The 20157-nt window shown below is 43.5% G+C and overlaps 1 protein-coding gene across 2 annotated transcripts in view; it reads right to left on the reverse strand.

Annotated features, from left to right (window-relative positions):
- The window catches only part of LOC149329086 (b(0,+)-type amino acid transporter 1-like), a 37433-nt gene that overhangs the window by 17212 nt on the left and 64 nt on the right, over positions 1 to 20157 (reverse strand). The window contains exons 2-4 of one of the 2 annotated variants that reach the window (XM_089560097.1): positions 16850 to 16934; positions 3128 to 3334; positions 188 to 289 (exon numbers count right to left, since the gene is read on the reverse strand). In XM_089560097.1, the coding sequence (XP_089416223.1) occupies positions 188 to 289; positions 3128 to 3334; positions 16850 to 16853 (313 nt within the window). In that variant the 5' untranslated portion in view covers positions 16854 to 16934. Of the gene's footprint in view, positions 1 to 187; positions 290 to 668; positions 798 to 3127; positions 3335 to 16849; positions 16935 to 20157 lie in introns of those variants that run through there. The other variant, XM_089560098.1, reaches the window with a different exon arrangement.

Below are 20157 nucleotides of genomic sequence, written 5' to 3' on the forward strand. Positions count from 1 at the left end.
AAACATAATATCCAGTTTTAAGCCACTAACGCACCTCTAACTGCAGAAATTATCTGTGAAACAGTGAAATTAATCAGATCTCTTTAGAAAAATAGCTTCACTCATGCAAACGAGGTCAGCTATGTTCCTTTGGAGCCTGTTTTGAAAGGTAGGATCTATAAGGTGAGAAAAAAAAAATCTGACTTACCTATGATACTCAACAGTCCGCAAACGAGCCATACGAGGAGGTCCACTCCAATAGAACCAGAGTTCCTGAACACCGAGCTTGGAGTCACGAAGATCCCAGACCCTGCGGAGTTTAGTTTACAGATTTAATTAATGGTGGATAATTTTAGAAGGCTACCGTAACCAATGACTAGTTAAGCAACACTAGAAACGCTATCAACAGACCTTCTAGAAAAAATCCAATTACATTTTGACTGTGATGATTGTTTCACGCTATCGCGCCCTTCGTGTCACTCTCTATCTTTTCTAGAGCCAGGGCACCTGGTCTCATTTGCGCTTTATACGGTGGTATGCATGCGGTATGCATCTATGCTGTGCTGATTTCAAAGCCATGACGCCGCTGCCCGTCCTACTTTTTTACGAACAATCCGCCGCATTACTTCTCAGCTGTTCCACTGTGGGTTTGTCATTACTGATGCCACAAATACGAAGACATCTCATACCAAGAAGTCCGAAGTTGCGCCGGCTGGCCTGAAGAGCCTTCTTATAGGTTAGCTCCAGGCACCGTAGTGGTGGCCTAGTTGTTTGAGCATCCCCCTCGTTGGCGGGAGGTGCCGGATTCGATGCCCAGTCTCACCGGGTACGCATTGGTGTTAGAATGGGTACAAGCTTCTCTCTGGCCTGGTGGTCGGCTTCTGCGCAGCGAAATGCTTGGAAAATAGATCATTGGCTCCACTTAATGTATACGAAGAATACCTCCTGCCATGGCGATTTCCGCCAACGCTGCCTAAGAACTTTTACAACTAATCTTAATCATCGCTACCTCTAAGTGCAGCGCTACGCCGTGAGCACATTTCCATGCGCTAGTTAGCCAGTGCATTAGAATAACGGACAGGAATTTTCAGTGGTTGTTTTATGGCTGGTTTACGGGGCTTAACGTCTCAAAGCGACTCAGGCTGTGAGGGACGCCGTTGTGGAGGGCTACGGATAATTTTGACCGCATGGAGTTCTCTAACGTGCACTGACATCGCACAGTGCACGGGCCTCTAGAATTTCGCCTCCACCGAAATTTGACCCCCCCGCCCGGGATCGAACCCGCGTCTTTCGGGCCAGCAGCCGAGCACTATAACCACTGAGCCACCACGTACAGCAGAATTTCCCGGTTTGCAGACGGTTTGCCGGTATACTAGGCAACAAAAAAGAACAGAACAGTGCACGACCAACACCAGGTGACTCAAGATAAGCACTGTGCGCACTAACATTTCATGTGAAGCAAGGAATGCAAGAAAGAGAAGTCACAGACATTCACCTTCTGCTCCCTAATTCATTTCAAGTGGGACACGCCATGACGCTTCTGCTGGTACCGAATCAACATGTATTACATGGTAACGAGAGGCCGACGCAGAACCTGATCACTCCTCTACTAGAGGCGACATAAGAACAGCTGCTAAAACATCGTTTGATATATACATCTTATTGCCCGAATCTCCACAGTCTTTAGTAAAGGTGCTGGACAAGCCTTACGAGTGATTTTGCTGGCGGCTGCCGCTACGGATCTGAATTTCGCAAGAAACCGTAATCCGCCTGAGGTAGAACGAGACCGCTTGTGCTCAAGAATACAAACGCATATTCTTCATGAAGGCGATACGGGCTGTCGTACTGAAAGCCAGCTGAAGAAAAAGTGACCACATATTTTCAACAATTCTCTTTGACTAAAGAAGCTTTTTTGTCCCATCTGCGAGGAGACTGGTAAGGCTGCTTGGGCGAGTATGTCACTGAACGCAAGGAGGACCGGGATGACCAGGCAATTTGACTTTGTCTTTATAAAAATTTTATCATTGAGAGCTATCGAACTCCACCATTGTCCCTTCACACTGGACTTCACAGCGTCTAAGCCATACCAAAAGTGTTTACCCTCCTCGTTCTCATACTAGTGCTAATCTCTTCTCATTTTTTATCCAGATTGGAAAAAACTAGACTGATCTTCCCGCTGATGCCGTGCTCCACTCCACTATATTCAGGTGGGAATATATATAATGAGAAAATATTAAATTCAGGTAACCACTGATGTGTTCCTTTTATGTGATACTGCTAACCCTCATGCTGTACTTCATGCCTGAAGCCTTTGCGGTTATTCTAAATAAATAAATAAATTGCCAGAGATTTCACAACACCGCATCTACCCTTGAGGTAAAGTACGCGGTCCTTAACGTACCGAATCCCTACGTGGTCTATGAAAGGCGCTTTGGTGTTACGGCACAATTTGCAATTAGTTCACAGCTTATATCCATATTTTGCATTTCGCCTTCATGGAAAGGCAGCCCGGCGCAGTCTGCACTTCGCTCCCTAGTATTGGGCGCAGCAGCTGAAACGCCGTTAAACAGGATAAATCGACGCGCTGAGGAAGGGTTCAAAAGCTACATAAATAATGTTGGATAATTTAAAAGGTGCCGACGTATAACAGTTTTTGTATACTGCTTCCACAAGTTCTTCTCAACTGTTGTTTTTTCTTTTCAGCTGAACGCATTTTTAATGTGATACGCAATTATTGCCAGCTATAACTACCAAACAGAACTTTTTCATTTAGCATCGCGCTGTCCGACTTCTTTCGTCATACTAAGAGACATAACATTACGTTTTAAATGGAAGTGAACATTGGAAGCTTGCGTATTTATTCATTACATTTCCGGTAGTAGCCGCCGCGGTGGCTCAGTGGTTTTGTGCTCGGCTGCTGACCCGAAAGACGCGGGTTCGATCCCGGCCGCAGCGGTTCAAGTACTTTGGAGGAGAAATTATAGAGGCCCGTGTACTGTGCGATGTCAGTGCACGTTAAAGAACCCCAGGTGGTCGAAATTCCTGGAGCCCTCCACTACGGCGTCTCTCACAGCCTTAGTCGCTTTGGGACGTTAAACCCCATAAAACCAAACCAAACATTTTCGGTAGTAGGAATATGATAACTTACCAATGATGCTCCCTATGATTAGAGCAACTGCGCTGCCGAGACCAACTTGCCGCTTGAGGGCTGTCTTTTCCGCGGAAGGAGCTGCTTGCGTTGTGTTCTCTTGCGTGACAGGAACATTTTGATCTTTGGCGTTCTTGCTGTCTTGAACCGGCGACACATCGACCGGCGCAGCCGTAGGGTCCCAGCTTCCTCTGCTGGCTGAAGACCCTGCACACAGATATACGGGGCGTAAACAAATTGCTGAGGAAGTAGATCCTTTCCAGAATTAATCGGCTATGAAATGGAACAGCGTCCCAATAAGCGCTGGGGTTCCAGAGGAACCACAAGGAGGCTAATGGGATCTAGAAATGCGTGCGGAACAAAGACACAAAATTTGGTAGTGCTTTAAAGTAGATGTAACCGAGTAGATGTGCGAAAGCAGGTGTTCATTCTTCAGTTGGAGAGGACACTTAACCTTCACCTTAAGGGCATGACGGGATAGCATAGTGGGTTAATGTCCGTAAATGCAGAATTGCCCATTCTCTACTTAACATTCATAGATGGCGGCGAGTCCTCATACCACTACCATCCCAGTGGCGCAGCGGTTAAATGTGGCACCACTGCACTGGCCGGTGGCTGTTTCTATCCAAGCCAACGGTAGAGAATGTGCCACCCATGTTGGCCAAATCATTTTTGAAAGCAGGTGGTCCACGGACCACGCGACGAGCGGTAAGACCTGGCGTAGTATTGCATTCGCAATAAAACAAAACCAGATCGAAGCATCAAAACAGAATTTTTCTTCGTGTTATGAGATATTCAACAAACAATTCGTGAAAACAATGGACTTTGTGTTAAGGACAAGGTAGAGGCACGTGTGTATGGAGGCAACAATGAAAGACGCGAAAGGCCGGACTAGTTAGAGACCAGCAGCGGCACTACACTGAAATGAACCGTGCTGCAACCACAAGTAAACACAGAGCAAAAAAAAAAAGAGTGTCACGCCAAACATTTCCATTCCAATGATAATTCGGTTCTTTCACAAGAATTTGCTGGAAAAAAGAAGGAAACTTTAGGAAACATTTATGGCAGTGAATGTTCAATTCCTTGCCTCCCAAGGATGATTTGCACCGGTATTGATGTAGAACTTAAGAAACAATAATATTTACAGTAAATAGTATGTTCGCTTCATTGCGGCAGAATACACAATGAAGGCAGCTCACGGTAAGAGCTTGGGCATAAACAACAATAAAATAGTTATGGCGCTGCAGCTCTGGGTGTGGCTGCAGTAGTTATCTTCGTTCAATAAAAATAAACCCTTTCAAAGGCTCAAAGCATCAGCTCGCCAGTAAGGACACTGCGGCCGTAGAGTGGATGCAACGTTGACAGCTGTCAAAATTGGTTCATTGAGTCCACTAACTTCATTATTAAATGCGGATTAACCAGGACCCAGAGGAGAAACTTATTTCCATGTAACTTTCCGCCCAACTATAGTCGCAGCAGAATCCGATTTCACAATGAATTTTAAAGAGAGAGGAATGCCATGAAACATGGAGGGAAATAAACACAACTTCAAGACGGTCACTTCACCGTAGCCTCCTAATTTTGGCTGACCAGCAAGCTGGAGTTGCTAGGCAACAATGTTTCCGATCACATGGTAACATCGTGATCCCACAATGGTGTCTTCATTCCATTATCTCCAGCGAGATGTTATTAATGTTATTGCTAGCAAAGCTACAAAAGCAATGACTACCAGGAATGCTGCTATACTATTACTGCTACTACACAATTATCAGGATCCTAACTATGAGCACTGCAGGATAAATGCGTCTCTAATAACCCTGCAAATACCCGTGATCTAATAACTTACTCGCCATGTTTTTAATTCGTATTCACGACTGTGGCTTTCTCCCTCCCACTGCTACGCTCGCGTTCTCTTGGAAATCATTCTGTCTGCCTAGGGGACCATCAGTTACTTTGCATTCGCATTACAAGCGCTGTCCGTGCCTATTTGTTCTTGTTTTCCAGTTAGGACTCTATTCATTTGGTTTAGTTCACTTATCTGTACTGTGCACTTCTGTGCCAATGTTATAACTTTCATTTAATTTCATTTATTTTGGTTTGGTTTGGTTTGTTGGGATTTATTGTCCCAAAGCAACTCAGGCTATGAGGGACGCCGTAGTGGAGGGCTCCGGAAATTTCGACCACCTTGGGGTTCTTTAACGTGCACTGACATCGCTCAGTGCACAGGGCCTTTAGAATTTCGCCTTCATCGGAATTCAGCCGCCACAGCCGGGATCGAACCCGCTTCTATCGGGTCACCAGCCGTGTGCCGTAACCACTCAGCCACCGCGGCGGGGTCATTTATTTTCCTCAAGTTCTCTTCAGGATATTACATAAGAAAGTGTAATCATTAAGTGGTAGTGCAGTTCACGATGGCATGTCTGTCAAGGTTCGCTTTGAAGGGTGATGAACAAGTTATGGCAGTGACGTAGTGGGAAAGGCCGTCGTAGTCTCATGCAGCGTGCGGAAAAAGGAGGTGGAAAATTTCACGGTACGGGCGCACTGAGGTATAATAAAATTTATCGAAAAGAGACAGGGTTGCGGAGAGGCGACGAGCAGAAATGCTTTGCAAGTTGGACTGTGGTTTACAGAGTTACTCACCGACGTCGTGCAAATATTGCGAACTCACGAAACGTGGCGTGCGACTTTGGACGGCTTGAAATGCATCGATTCGATACAGTACTTGAAGCTCTACATATGGAATTCGTAGTCCAATTGTGGTCTCAACAGTGGTGTACAAGCAATTATTTTTACATGTTTAGTTGGGCGCCATAAATGTTTTTGAAATAAGGAAAATTTGTTCGCAAATAAAACTGTTAGTTGCAAGCTCGCGGGAAAGCAAGGTACCTATCATTTACCCATTACTCTAAAAAAGTCAAAATGGCGTCCGCCACTCTAGGCACTCGTTGAGGCAGAGAGATACCTATGGTGTACTGGTGCTTAACCTGCATTCGCGGCGATAAAATGTGGGTCGCATATCAAGGGCAAAGTACGTTTATGACGTACCCATGTACTGTTGAACGACAGTGCACGCTGAAGAGTCCCACGTGGTGGCGATTAATTTAGAGCCCTAAACTATGCAGTGTATGAGGACTCATGTGCACACTTGAACGTTAAATTTCGCTAACCTCACCATCTCACACTGCTTGGTGACGACGCAATAGACCCTAACATCTACCAGCTCAGAGGTTTAATATTCTGCTACCAACGGGTAAGTTATGCGGTTCATCCCACTGCTACCTCGTCAAAATAAATTGGCAAGCAAACAGTTACCAGAACGCCTTCAGTCAGCTGAATTCATATTGAAAGAGCCAAAAATCTTAACAGTTTGAATAGTGCCGTGTTATTTGTACAATGTGCTTTTATAATCAGTTACCCGGTTCTCAGCAAAAAATTTTGAAAACAAGAAAATTGTACGAAACTGTTCTTGAAGTGTTATTGGCCCATTCTTCTGGCATGCAGCAAAATATCTGTTTTGAAATGTTTCGTTTCCATAGATCGGATCGAACAGTTAAGATGGCCATAAAAACCTAATCGGGAACGCTTCTTGCTGGCAACAAAACCGTTAATAGAAAACAAAATACAAGACTGCCCTCGGGTTATCTGCAGGTATATCGATTGTTATAGTGCAGTCTTACATATTATGAAAATATTGCGTTCATAAAGGGTCTCTCGCTAAAAAACACTTTTGTCCAGAATTTCTGGGTATATATGCAGTGTTGACATTTTCAGCTCAGCTTCACGATTTGGGTCCTCTAATCTTACCAACAGCTAAGCAGATAGGCATAAAGACAAGTATGAGTAAGAGAGTACCTTCCTTGAAGAGGAGTGGATGCATGACGATGGAATATTAGCTCGTTCTTCATCTCCCTAGCCTTCTCGGCGAACGCCTGGCGCAGGAATGCGGGCCACATGAGCTCCTACTTGTCATAAAAGACAGGCGACCCAACGCAGACACGGAGTCGTCATATATGAAATTTGCCGCTTTGCGTCACCTAGCGTTTCGACAGAGACACTGCTCCCATCTTCAGTAGATAGCTTGTGTGGACGGTTTTTCAGGTTGGGGCGCTAGCTTCCGCCATTTATTAAGAGGAGCTTCCCTTGTCGAATGTGAGCAGCTGGACATCAAATTCCTCTCCAGCGCCATCATCTGAGATGCCTGCCATAGCTGGAGGATTCAGCAATAGACCAAGGACATCCGATCGGTAGCTAGTTCAGCTGCACATTCTTTTGCAGGTTATTCAGCCTTTCGGTGGGCAATGGTTACATAAGGCACAACCACATACCTTGCGAGGCAACAAGGATTTTAAATCGTTTTCATCCCATTTTGGCGCTGCATTGCTAATCATGAAGAATATGCAAACAATGACTAGTGCGGTAGTGAAGGTTATGTTATATTGTGTTATGGTATGGTCCGGTGCAGTACGGGAAGGAAGAAACAACCACGTGGTGCCGGTGGAATCCGAACTCACGACCTCCAAATCCCACCGGCGGACGGGGTTATTTTTTCTCTGCTTTGTAATCAATTTTCTTAAGACCGATGAAATAATTACTAATAAATTGCACTGATCAGCACCAAAAATTAAAAAAAGTACCCGTGTGCTTCCGGTTCCTATACATGGCTGTTGGCTTTCTTCGTAAGGCAAGGTAGGTTGTGGGATGGTGAGGTGTCCCTTGCAAAAATGCGCAGTGAGTTTCAATTGACAGCTTATTAAACACTCAAAGAGTTCACTACAAACTGAAACTTAGTGGGTTTTGTTAAAACGTCAAAGCATTTTGTCATGATATTAATCAACAGCAAGAAAATTTCCTAAATGTCACTTCAGTCTTATATTTGTTCCGTCAAAACGAAACGAATTGTCTACTAATCGATTCAGTCTCAGTTAATTTATCTGGGCAACAATTTCTCTAAGGCGTAATACTCATGGAACGTTCAATAAAGAGTGAGTGTGTAGCGTTAGAAATAGAACAGTTTAGCAGTATTTATGAAATGTCGACTCAAAGCATTAACAATTTACCTAAAATGAAATAAAATAAAAGTGCTTCAGCCAGCAATTCTAAAACGGCATCACAATTTTTTTTGCTGTTCTGCAGCAATGACTCATTTTAAATAACATTGCTCTAATGCTCGATGTGTAGCTTCCTTTTTGCATATGTTATTTCGGCACTGTCTGCGAGTTGTAAGAAGCATCGACCTTATGTTTAGCTTAAAAGACGACGTACAGCCTTCTTATAAAATGTTTATAGTACTCGGTACGAGCTGAGACATCGAATAAGTCATCAGCGCGTCGAATGTGCCAGGGGCTCATGCGTCGGCAGCTCGCATCCTGCCTGTCTGGAATTCCGAAAGATCATGTTCGTCCCACCGATCTTTGCAGACGGTTGCGAAGATAACCTCTACGAAGGAGAGTGAGAAACCCTTACCTCACTTCTGACGAATAGGAACGCTCGGAAGTGACGTTACAACTACGTCACGGGGAGCGCTAGTCTTTCCCTTTTAGTTTAATCCGTGCAAAGGGTAGGGCACGGCAAACACTTTTTGGGCGTCGAGTTTTCTGGAGGTAGTTGAGCAGACCCCACGCTCGAGTGGCCGCAGAGATGGCCCGCGAGGAAGCCAGGGAGCTTGGCCACTCCATGTTGTTCTAAATGCTTTGTACATAATTCCTGGTCTTATACCGTTTGTCAGTTGGATGTGTTTCGGGTTCACGCGACACCCTCAAGTCCGATGAAGACGAAGGAATCAACGCGAAGGAAGAACCTGTCATCTCTATTAGACTGCAGTTAACCTCTTGTGTTCATCCACCCACAGATCGCGTCAATGGTGCCGAAATTTATTTCGAAAAGAAAATGTTCGGCGGCTCAGCATTACTAAACATGAAATATTGTGCGAAAGCGCACTTTTTTGATGGTAGACACCATCACCACATACCTTAAAGCGTGGTTGTGATGTCCACTCATCCAGGGAGCTCAGAAAAGCGCTCATTTGAAGGCGCCTGAATGCTGCACCACTTGGTATTCATTAGAAGGCCCGCTGAATTCTGCTTTATGTCTTTATTAAACCCCTTCCTTGTTTCCGATGTTGTATCTTAAACATCTATGTCGTTATTCGCGTTCCAAATGTCCTAGTTTGCGTTGTATTTGACACTGATAGAACAAGTGTTTGTACGAAACTCCTTGTTGCAGTAAGTATAGACTTTTTTACACATGCTGAGGAGAGCCCCGCCGCGGTGGCTCAGGGGTTATATGGCACTCGGTTGCTGGCCGGAAAGACGCGGGTTCGATCCCGGCCACGGCGGTCGAATTTCGATGGAGGCAATATTCTAGACGCCCTTGTACAGTGCGATGTCAGTGCACGTTAAAGAACCCCACGTGGTCGAAATTTCCGGAGCCCTCACTACGGCGTCCATCATAGCCTTAGTCGCTTTGAGACGTTAAATCCTAGTAAACCAAACCAAATCTTATGCTGAGGAGAGTTTTTCCTTTACCTTTACCACCATCCTACCGATTCCCGCATTTTTGAAACGCACGGTGAAAACAAACGGACGCACGGTTAGAAAACAAAGAAAGAAAAGTTACACAAATGACCTGTTTTCTCACAACTGGTTTTTATTAATAAGGTTACAGAACGTATATTCGGGAAAAAAGGCAACAAAAAACGTTAAAAGGCAGACGAAGGTAAAAAAATTGAAATTACGATGAATTGTAAAAAAAGCAAGTCTCCAACTCCGACTAAGCCAGTTTTGCATCCTAGAGCGAGTAATTAATGATAAGAACTTAAGGAAACGCTGACAAAAACTTCACCAAATTATCTTCTTAATAAAAATTAATTCTATGGCTTTTTGTAGGTATGATATCGTTTGTCTGTCAGTAAAATACGTATTGAGTGCTGAGAAAGAATGCATTAACATTTTTTTTCTTGGGCTGTATTGAATCTCGTGACGTAGGCTCCGATAACCACTCTGTGATCGCTGCTTCGAAGTGAAGGGTGTTTCAGAAAGCCTGTAACATCGGCGTCCGAAGAACTGTGCCAATACACTCCACTTGCGAAATCTGCAGCTGGGAATGACAACTTTTTATTTTAAGTGTTTTGCAGCAGCTCATAAAAGCGCCGTTTACGGTTGGAGTGGTGATCAGTCGCGGTGTTCTATCTATACAGGACGCATACACTTTCTCCTCAGTGCCCTTTTAAACCGCATTGCAGCCGTGTGGAGAAAACAGCTACGTTTGAATTTGAAGCGGCCTCAGACGGCCAACGAGACAGAGATGATATCTGCGCGTGTTACAGCCCACTAAACATCGAGCACTTACACTAAGCACTGAGATAAAAATTTCTCTATATTACCTACAGGGAAAGTTCACTCCACTGTCTATGTGATTTTTTTTATATATCAATTCATCAATTGCGGAATGTCAGAAAAACGAGGTTTCTCATTTGACTTGCAAAACATGGAATCTGCATTTGAAGCGGTAACTGCGCTGCAATGCTTACCTCTGCAAGCAAATGGAGCTGTTTTAATGTTCTGTTTTAAGCCGAAAGGCTTTAATGGCTCATCGTTGTCCGTCCGCCCGCGAAAATTGTCACACTATGGCTGTTAATCATCTCGATGACGTCATCGATGGTGTAATACGCCATAGCCAAAAATCATTGTGTTATGGCATTGTATGTCGCAACCATTAATGAGCGATTGGTCATTAATTAACAATTAGTCATTAATTAGTGATTAGTCATTAGTAGTAATTGGTGAGTAGCCCCTCTGAGATGTTTCTAGACGTTTCCTAAGCATTACCAAGCAACAGAGGCAGTCAAATCGGCGCGAAAAGGCTTTCGCCTCGCACAGTTTAGATCGTCAAAGTGCCCTCCTAATTTTTTTCACGTCTTGAATAAATTTTAGGCGCATTCCTGCTCCTGTGCATGGTGGATGAAGTGCAGTGCCTCCTTGTTTTCCTCTAGGTAATTTTGAGAAACTCTGAAGTATCATGCGGGTGCAGAAAAGCCGTATCTGCGCTACCTGCAATGCGGTCAGCCGTGAAACGCAGTGCATCAGCTGCTCATTCAATTGGCGTCCCTTTAATTTATGCTCAACTTAATGCGCACAAATTTCCGTCCGACTTTGAATTAAACTGAACACCCGTTTCACTTTGTTCAACTGCGCTGCCTTTAGTACCGCCGCTGTGTCCTCCTTTTCTCGCTCGCTAGCGGACCCTAAGGCCGCGGGATCAGGTCCAGGCCCAGATGGTGGCTAAACACTAGAACGGCCGAGTACTATGCGATACCACTACCTTTTAAAAAATCCCAAATGGTTAAGATTAGTCGGGTCGCCCACATAACGGCGTGCCTCTTACCCTACATTCACTGTTTGCACGTTAAACCCCACATAGCTTAGCATAGCATAATATCAGGTGAAATAACATGACGTAACCAAAAATAAGATCACGTAACATAACCACTGATAGTATCACGCTGTGCGCTATATCGAAGCAAGCCTTGAGCGCCTTTCTGTTTCTTGGTAGCACGCACCTTCAGTTCTCCTGTGACAGCAAAGCTCCTAATTCGTGTTATCAGATGTGTGAAGGCTGCATATCTGCTGCGTGTATGTATATTGCGCGGGCCAAAAGAAGTACAAGTGTGACATGCTGAGATTAAACTCCCAGGGACCAGCACTAGGATGTTGTAGCAGCATTTGGCCCACAGCCCATGGTGAGGTCGCAATGAAGCTGGAACTTGTTTTTGCTTTTTTTGCCTGCGCTTAACTGATGATACAGACGTCGCCCGGTCCTTCAACACAAACAAGGTTCTTGCGTTTTTTCTCTTCTCATATAGGCACAACCTGATATTTTTTGTAACAGCTGGGCTCTCAAGCGAGACTCAAGTTTCACCTTGTAATCAAGATTGCCAAGGCTGTCCTATCTATTGTTTTAGTTTGTTGTATCAGGTTTCTACAGTCTCATCTACTGCATTTTGAGACTAAACAGGAAGTCGCACTAAGCAATTTCTGCGAGCACCGGGATGTTTAACTTGACCTAACATGACATATCAGAATAAATATGTGTTCAGTGCCTTGCGATATTCTCACGTATTTGGCTTTTTGAAGGTTTTCTCACAAAAACCTCATAACATTTTATGAAGGTGTGGGGCTGGTGCAGGTGCGCTTCTTAGGCGTAAAAGTGAAGCAGACGAGCTATTTGTGTAATGCAAATAAAATAAGAAAGCGCCTAAAATATGCAGTCAGTGGGAATATCATGCACCGGCCTCAATGAAACAGACTTCTTTGTTGAGCTATGAACCGCAATTTTTATCGGTGAGCTTGCTTTATCAAGTGTAAAGATGCATACAGACAACGCCAGGTGTGCGGCTCATGCATCACAACTTCCTCTCAAAGCAATTAGCGCACAATAACAAAAAAAAAATCTCTCGCGCAAGTTGGTGGTGGTAAGCGCTGCGGTGACCGATGGAATTCACGTCACACGCGCGGTGTTGCAATATTCAAGAGTTAATATTCGATACAGCAGTTTTCCTTGTACATTTCTTAGTTCTATTGGTTTTCCACGATTTTTACGTGCTTTTTACGAGCCTACTACGTCGTTCATAACGTACATAGACGGAAAGAAGCAATACTTGCGTTTCACCCTTATCTTTCTCTTTGACTTCTGCTTTACGATGCCACGCGAAACGCATTTTGCTGAATTTTCATGACGATACGAGTGAGGAGGCTACCGCTACCGCTATTCAAGAATTGTTGTGTGACGCATCCTTATGGCAGGCAGCCATAAGTTCTGTCCGCTTGCCAGTCGCTCTAGACTAGGGACTTGTTTGACTCTAAATATGGTTTCACCAGCGAACTCGGTTTGTCAACCATGACCAGTACATGTTACGATAGAATAGCCGAATTTTTGTTCTTATACTTTTCTTCTAATCTCACACGATGCGAGCGGCTCTTTTACGCAATTTTTGCCTTACTTACTAGGCTTCCGATTTAGAATAAATAATTTAAGACTGGGAATGGCCGAAAGAATGTTTTCTTGCGTGCTTTAATCCCCGTTGTTTAGCTTCCTTCTATCCTTTCTCCTAAAACTAATAAAAAAAATCGTTCAACGTTAACACTTTCTGAACACTCGTTGCAGCCGCAGGCAACTATGGGGCCTCACATCAGCGTTTCTTTAGAGGGGCTGCAGCTGTGACTCGTGCTCTTACGAAAAATAAAAACAAGATGGAGTTGTCAGGTTGGTCCCAAGAAACAAATGCAATTTTATTTGTGCACCTACTGCAAAAAATGCCAGTGTTGTCATGATTATACAAGCAAAATACTTAAAGGAAAAGAAAATGTACATCTTTCATCCTTGTACTGCAATCACAGAATGCATGGAAATGATGAGTTTATTTTGCGTCAGCCTGTAATTTGAGACGAACTGCAAACGTGAACACTATTTCCACGTAATCGTCGACTATATAAGGCGGTTAGAATTTCTAACTGTTGTCTACGTACACATCGCTGGAAGATTTACGTATACAAGCATGAATCTCTTCACTTTCTCACGTGTACCATATGATGGAAAGGTTTAGTCCACCGCACAATACATCCTAACAGCGGCTTCGACTGTACACTTTTGCGACACATTGTACAGAGGGCAAAACACATGTCTACAACAATCAAACTGTGTGTTCTAAAGCTCCCAAAGCCGCTGCGACCAAGACGGCAAAAAATGACGATGAAATTCTACGAGTTTAACTGCACACGTTTACATGCAGGCCATTTTTAACCAAATCTTATTGCTAGTTACCTCATGTTAAGCCCGAAACACGCTCAGAACGTGTTTTAGACATGCGTTTTGCCCTCTCTACGTGCCGCAAAATTAAACCATATTATGTTTTGTTCACATTCAAAGATGGCGCTTGATACTGGCGATGCAATAGTTCTGAAGTGGGGTGAGGTGCCAGACAGTAAAATGTAGATAAAAGATACCATGCCAGAAAACCGAGAGAAGCGGTGTTATATATTATACGAAGCCATTCACACGTAGGAACGCACTGGTTGGGTAATACCTGTCGGCTAATATTGACAGCAAACGACAGACGATTGTAAACGAGCTGGCACATCCCAAGTCAGTTTTAGCTGTGATAGAGCATGGCACCTGGACGTTTAACAAGTATTACTTATACGAGCTTACCAGCTGCTTGTGCAACATTTGCTAACATTACGCTTTATTACCGTTACACAATTATTATCCCAATTCCTTAATGTCCTATAAGCATTACTGTTAGCGAGCTTTTGTGCTGCTAACTTTGAAGCTATAGGCGAGGTGTTCGTTTAGATTTCAAAGCGAATTTAGATTAATGGTGTGGACGGACAGCTCGCCATCTATAAAAGAAAGACGCTTCACTGCTTCAGAACCAGACTAAGTTTTTAAGCGGAGGGCTAAAAAAAATTCTCCTATTGACTAGCGTCGTCTGTCGTGTGCTTTGAAGATGTATACGTGTTCATGTATTCGGAGATGTCTTTTGAAATGTAGCTTCATTCGGATATCATTCACATGTCCATTTCAACTTAGTAGCGTGCGGACAGTTGCAAACAAGATTATGCGCCTTGGGCTTTTGTTTTTAGGTGGTAATGATTGTGACACTTTGTCTTAGACACTTCAAATTTTATACGTGGAATTTTGCTTTTCTGTATATTGTTTACATTCCAATTTACTCTTTCAGGCAAAAAAGAACGCACAAATGACCGTAGCACAACGTTTAATCGTAGTAACGAAGAGGAAAAGTTTTTATCTAAGATGCACTGCATTCTGCACCTACTAGTGAGACCCATATGAACGAAATGAAGGCTCCTTCGCTTAATAGCGTTTCCAGAATGGCTTCATAAATGCATAATTTGAAACAGGAGCAAAACGCACAACGACGATAGCGTTGCAGTCGCATTTACCACTTGTGAAAACAAACCAGGGGAAGTTTTGACTAATGTAATTTTAAACTAGAAACATCTTATTTGGAGCAAAATGTTCTCTCACAGTGACACTCTGTCGAGCTCAAGATATATCTGCTTTTCCTAACTGCACTCTGTCCACCATAACCGCTGAGGTAGCTGCGATTTGCCTCATCCGCTTTGAAGGCTCCAATTATAAGTTGCGTCTCGTAGCGAATGCGATAAACTTCGAAAACATTACCGCTTATTCGCAGTAAAAATAAAATAATAAACTCTTAGCGAATTTCAGAATACGCAATAAAAACACCGCTTTTCCTAGGTGTTACAAGCACACCCCAAGGCACTTCACAATATTTCAGCTTCAAAATCACGCTTCTTAAAAGCCGTAAGAAATGCGCCGCAGAGATTTGAAATATATAGGCGTGTGGGAAACGGCCTAATTTGCTACACAAGATATGAGCAGCAACCATAGAGAAAAAGCATCAGAAGTGGAGGGTACGGAGCCACGTGTTTTCATTGCGCTTACTCCAGCCAGTGACCCGAGGCCGAACCACGTATATGCTTTATTCCTTCGTCATATTTTGCAACGAAAACAGCTGAGGAAAACCTGCTGGGCAGGATTCTCCAATACCAAGAATATACAACACGTGGCTGCTAACAGCATGTCAAGGAGGGTCATGGGCGTGATTCTGCGCGCTGATTAGGGGCGCGGCCGGTTGCAGCGAAGTGATTAAGAAAGTCCGCCTCTACCGAGGCCTCAGAGTGGGCAGGTAGCTAGCTAGCTAAATCACCGCGCAACTACATTTTCTACTTCGAAATGTATTCAGACTTTTAAAATGCTATGTCGATGGCCTTGCCGAGAGAGCTTTGAAGAGAACAGTGCATTTATTCCCGCGTGTCTGAGAATATTCAACTTAGTGTGGGGTTGCTGATGCGATAAACGAAAATGGGAACAGATGTTATCCTGAACCGAATATATTCCATGGTATGCTTCTCAAACTACTCGCACTAATATCGCGCTGACATCACTATCGACTTGACCTGAGCATTTGAACATTTGAACAGATTCTTTTCTTAAGCGTCTTTTGAAAACAGGCCACCATATATCACAAGTTCCGCTTTAGAAGCTCAGTAGTCTTGCTACTCAGCAAGGGAACGTGAGCGAGAGTTTCCTGTGAATCTGTCTGAACTAAATGCGGGGAGCCTTGGGGAACCATCGCAGGTGACCCGCTAGTCCACACCGTATCGAGTACCTAAAAATTTCAAGAAATATACTGTGCTTTTGTTCTACCGTCAAGAATACGTTCAATCCCTGCAAAAACAGCTGTGAAGCTTGCTCCACCTCTTGGAGCTACGGCAAACTTTACAAAGAAGTGGAATGGACTAGGGGGTTTATTCATTTTATCATGTTTCTAGATGCTTTCAGTACTCTAGAAAGCGTGGGGCCTTGCATTTCGTCGACTGGAGCTGGTTCCCCCGATGTTGCAGCCATTTAAAATAACCTACTTTTTCTCGATGCACTAGCTAACTTTGTATATTCAGGAGCAAGTTGAATTTGTCTCTCCATAACATACATTGTATTGTATTCATTGTTTTGTTTTATCCTATGTAACCCACTCCTTTGTGTAATGCCTCCGGCTCTGAACGTACAATAAATAAAATCTGGCAGAAAGCGCTGGAGTGTTAAGAATCAGTGCAAGATGATAAGGTTCTTGCATTTCCCGCTCAGCAAGTAAACAAAAAACGTAGAAAAGACACTTACCCATGTTGGTTTCGGAAAGCCTTCAGGAGAATATTTGAATGTGTGAAGTTATCCCCATCAGCTCGTCTTCCTCTGTTCTCCCCGCCTAGAAGAGTGATTGTTATGCAGTTATTCATATGTGAAATAAACAAAGAAGCATGTTCACTTGTACTCCGCAATGGTAAGTAATGAATAGTAGCGTCTCGAGCGCAGTGTGAGGGGAATACAAGAGATACGTACTTAACCGTAGAGAAATGTTGACAGCTACTCTGACGAACACAAATCTGCCCTTTGTGTGGGAATTTGGAACTTGCTGTTTTTCATAACACGAGCACCACCATAAAATTAACCTATCCACTTTGATGTACGATTTCTTGTTTGTTATATTACGTCTTAATTGTTATTTATTTTGCGACAATGAAAAATTCTGGTTGCCTTCTGTTTTCGCACGTTGATCTTTACGGCAGTACACTAGCACGCTGATCCTCGTCGCTATTGGAAAAGAGCGGCTCTAGACACAGAGAGGTCATAAGGCCTTATAAGAAATACTGACTGTCATGGCCTATGTACTGTCATGTCATGGCCTATGACAGTCAGTAAGAAATACTGACTGTCACGTTATGTAGAGTGCTATTTTCTGTTGCTTATAACTTCAAAGGTGGTACCTTGCTGACAATGTCGATAACACTAGACACTGATTGTACCTCAAAATGTTCATCATGCAGCGCTCTCAAGAGTGCCTTTCAAAATAATCGGCACACGGTGCAGCCCTTTCTGATAACGTAAGGTAAGGAAACTTACAGCCTGCGGTGAAGACAGATATCCACTCTGCTCATGGTGGGAATCGTTTCCTGGCATCGCTTTAGAACCTTTATAGTGTTGCTTTGTATGTCGAGAAGTCAGGGAGTCCGTAAACGCGGAACGGTTCTTGCAATTCCCACATGACTGCAGTGTGGCTACAATGCGCGGAAGTTACACAGCCCATCCGCGAAATCGGACGCTTATTTTCGACGAGCACCACACTTGAACTCACAGCCACTAAAGGGAACTGACCGGGCGATTGTTTGCAGGTGATTGCAAGCTCGCAAGAGTCAGGTTACGAGGATAAAAAAGCTGGACAGTGTAAACGCTTTTCCGGATGTCACCAGTCTCTGTACACTTCGGCAGCTGTTTGGAGGCCATAGATACGTACATAACCTTCCCACATCTAAATACTCTCCTAGCCTTGCACATGCAAGTCTCTCTCTGTCATTTCCACTCTTTCATTCACTTCACCACCACCTCTTTGGTGCTGGTCAAAGCTGCCAACCATGTACGGCTGGTTACTGTGTAGTCGGTTTGTTTGCATTCGCTACTCCTTTAAATGTAAAGCTACCCGCCCACGTGTCTACCTACGGAACGGATACTTGGCAACGTCGCTTAAGCCCTAGTAAAAATACGGCGAAAACCTCCCGCTTTTTTGCTGTGCTTTCGATTGCTGGTTAAATGGGAACCAACCGTTCGTTTTAAGCAACCAAATCATATTTTGCGTATTTCAAGCGTTAGCTTCTAGTACTGCCAAGAATATGGAGAAATGGCTTTCAATCCAATAAGGTAATTTGTAGAGCGGACTTTCAGCACGGGATAGGCTCCTCAATCTTTAGCCCGAACGGTTCGTGAAAATACTTGGCTCAACTTCAAGATATAAGAAAGCACCTTTTGATATATTTCATGGAAAAGATTAAAGCGCTTCCTTGGCTTTTTGGCACTTATGTTTCTGAGAAACCAAGCAAGGCTAGCAGGCAAGAAAAGAGTTCGAAATTGATAAACTGGTTTGATTGCACCGGAGACACAAGTGAAACTTCCTAATATTCTGTAAATAGCGATGCACTAAAATGTTGGAGCAGCTCTCATTGGATTAATTCTAGCCTTTCGCGTTCTTTAATGATAGGTAGGCTGAGACTAAAAGGCGGTATTACCGCCTACGCTTATATGAAGTTCCAGGCCCAGTGTAACATGCACAGCTGTTCGCGCCCTTTCACATGCACCTTTTCACACTGTAAATTGCATGGTTATATGAAAAGATGAGATAATTGAGCAATTCTTACCTTGCTCTCTAAGCGAATGAATTAACGTTAACTTACAGACTCAAGAGAATTCCTCTTGATTATCTAAACTAGGCCTACTGAAAACTCATAAAGGCATCACTGTCATTCGGCGCTGAAAGAAGTGGATCCATTACAGGCATTATCCAGGTAGCACAAAAGAATAAGTTGATGATAAAAAGTGGTCTGTAATTTGAAGACTCTTCACATTTCATTGGGAGGCTATGCTAATAAGATTAACTAATAACGTTAAGTGTTATCAAGTAAACAGTACAAAAAAAAACTAAAAAAACTCCCGCATAGTGCTGAAGCGCAGCCGTCTTTGCCCGTGTTGCTTGCAAAGCGTTAATTAAAGCCGTTCACTGGGACATTTGAGGGGTCTCGCTTTGCCTGTTTACGTTACCCTTTCAGATGAAGTTGCACAGGTTCTTTTAAATGATGCACAGCAGTAAGGGAACGATATTCCAATATTTATTTCTGGCATTTCTCGAGCGCTATAAGAAAAACACATAAAAAACAATCTTTAATGTTGGACCTAAAGAGGAAAACTAACATTTTTTTTTCAACGTTTAGGTCTTGGCTCGACAGCGCTCGTTTTGATGAAGTAGACCGCATATAATTGAAACATGCTATTATTACGCGACACAGGTCGTTTTTAACATATATTCCACCTCTATGAATGGATATCACTACTAATTTCAATTAAAGCGCAAATGTAGGCGGATACCATTTGTAAAAATACACATCCTACTTGGCTCCCTAGTGGGCCATGTGTTCTTACACGTTATTTGTTGCGAGAGTTCAAAGTCCTAAAATAAGCAACTCGTCTTTACTCTACGGAGCTTAGTACTTCCACATGTGCTAAGGAGCCTGGCTACATGGAATAGAAGGAATACTTACGAATCATGTACTTCTAAAAAAAGCGTTCTTTTCTCCAAATATGGAACATATTTTTGAAGCTACATACAAATATTATGACGCTATCAAGTGATGCACTATGCAGTTCCATTAAGTATCAAAATTTTCCGTCCATGAGATAAGGACCGTCCTTTCAGTGAGGCAGTTACGATGACCAAACCAATCAACGTTTTTTTGCCAATCAAGCCAGTCACCTATATCTGGTCAACACTGAGCCTCCTGTAACGCAAGAACTGTTGTTGCAGCAAATAGAAACCAGAGATCGATTGGCCTGCCACAGGGTACACCACATTCCCGCCTGTACAGAACTTCACTTCCTCAGCCTTG

Source organism: Amblyomma mixtum, chromosome 9 (genome assembly GCF_055824585.1).
Source record: "Amblyomma mixtum isolate Tamu chromosome 9, ASM5582458v1, whole genome shotgun sequence".
In the NCBI taxonomy this organism is placed as follows: domain Eukaryota; kingdom Metazoa; phylum Arthropoda; class Arachnida; order Ixodida; family Ixodidae; genus Amblyomma; species Amblyomma mixtum.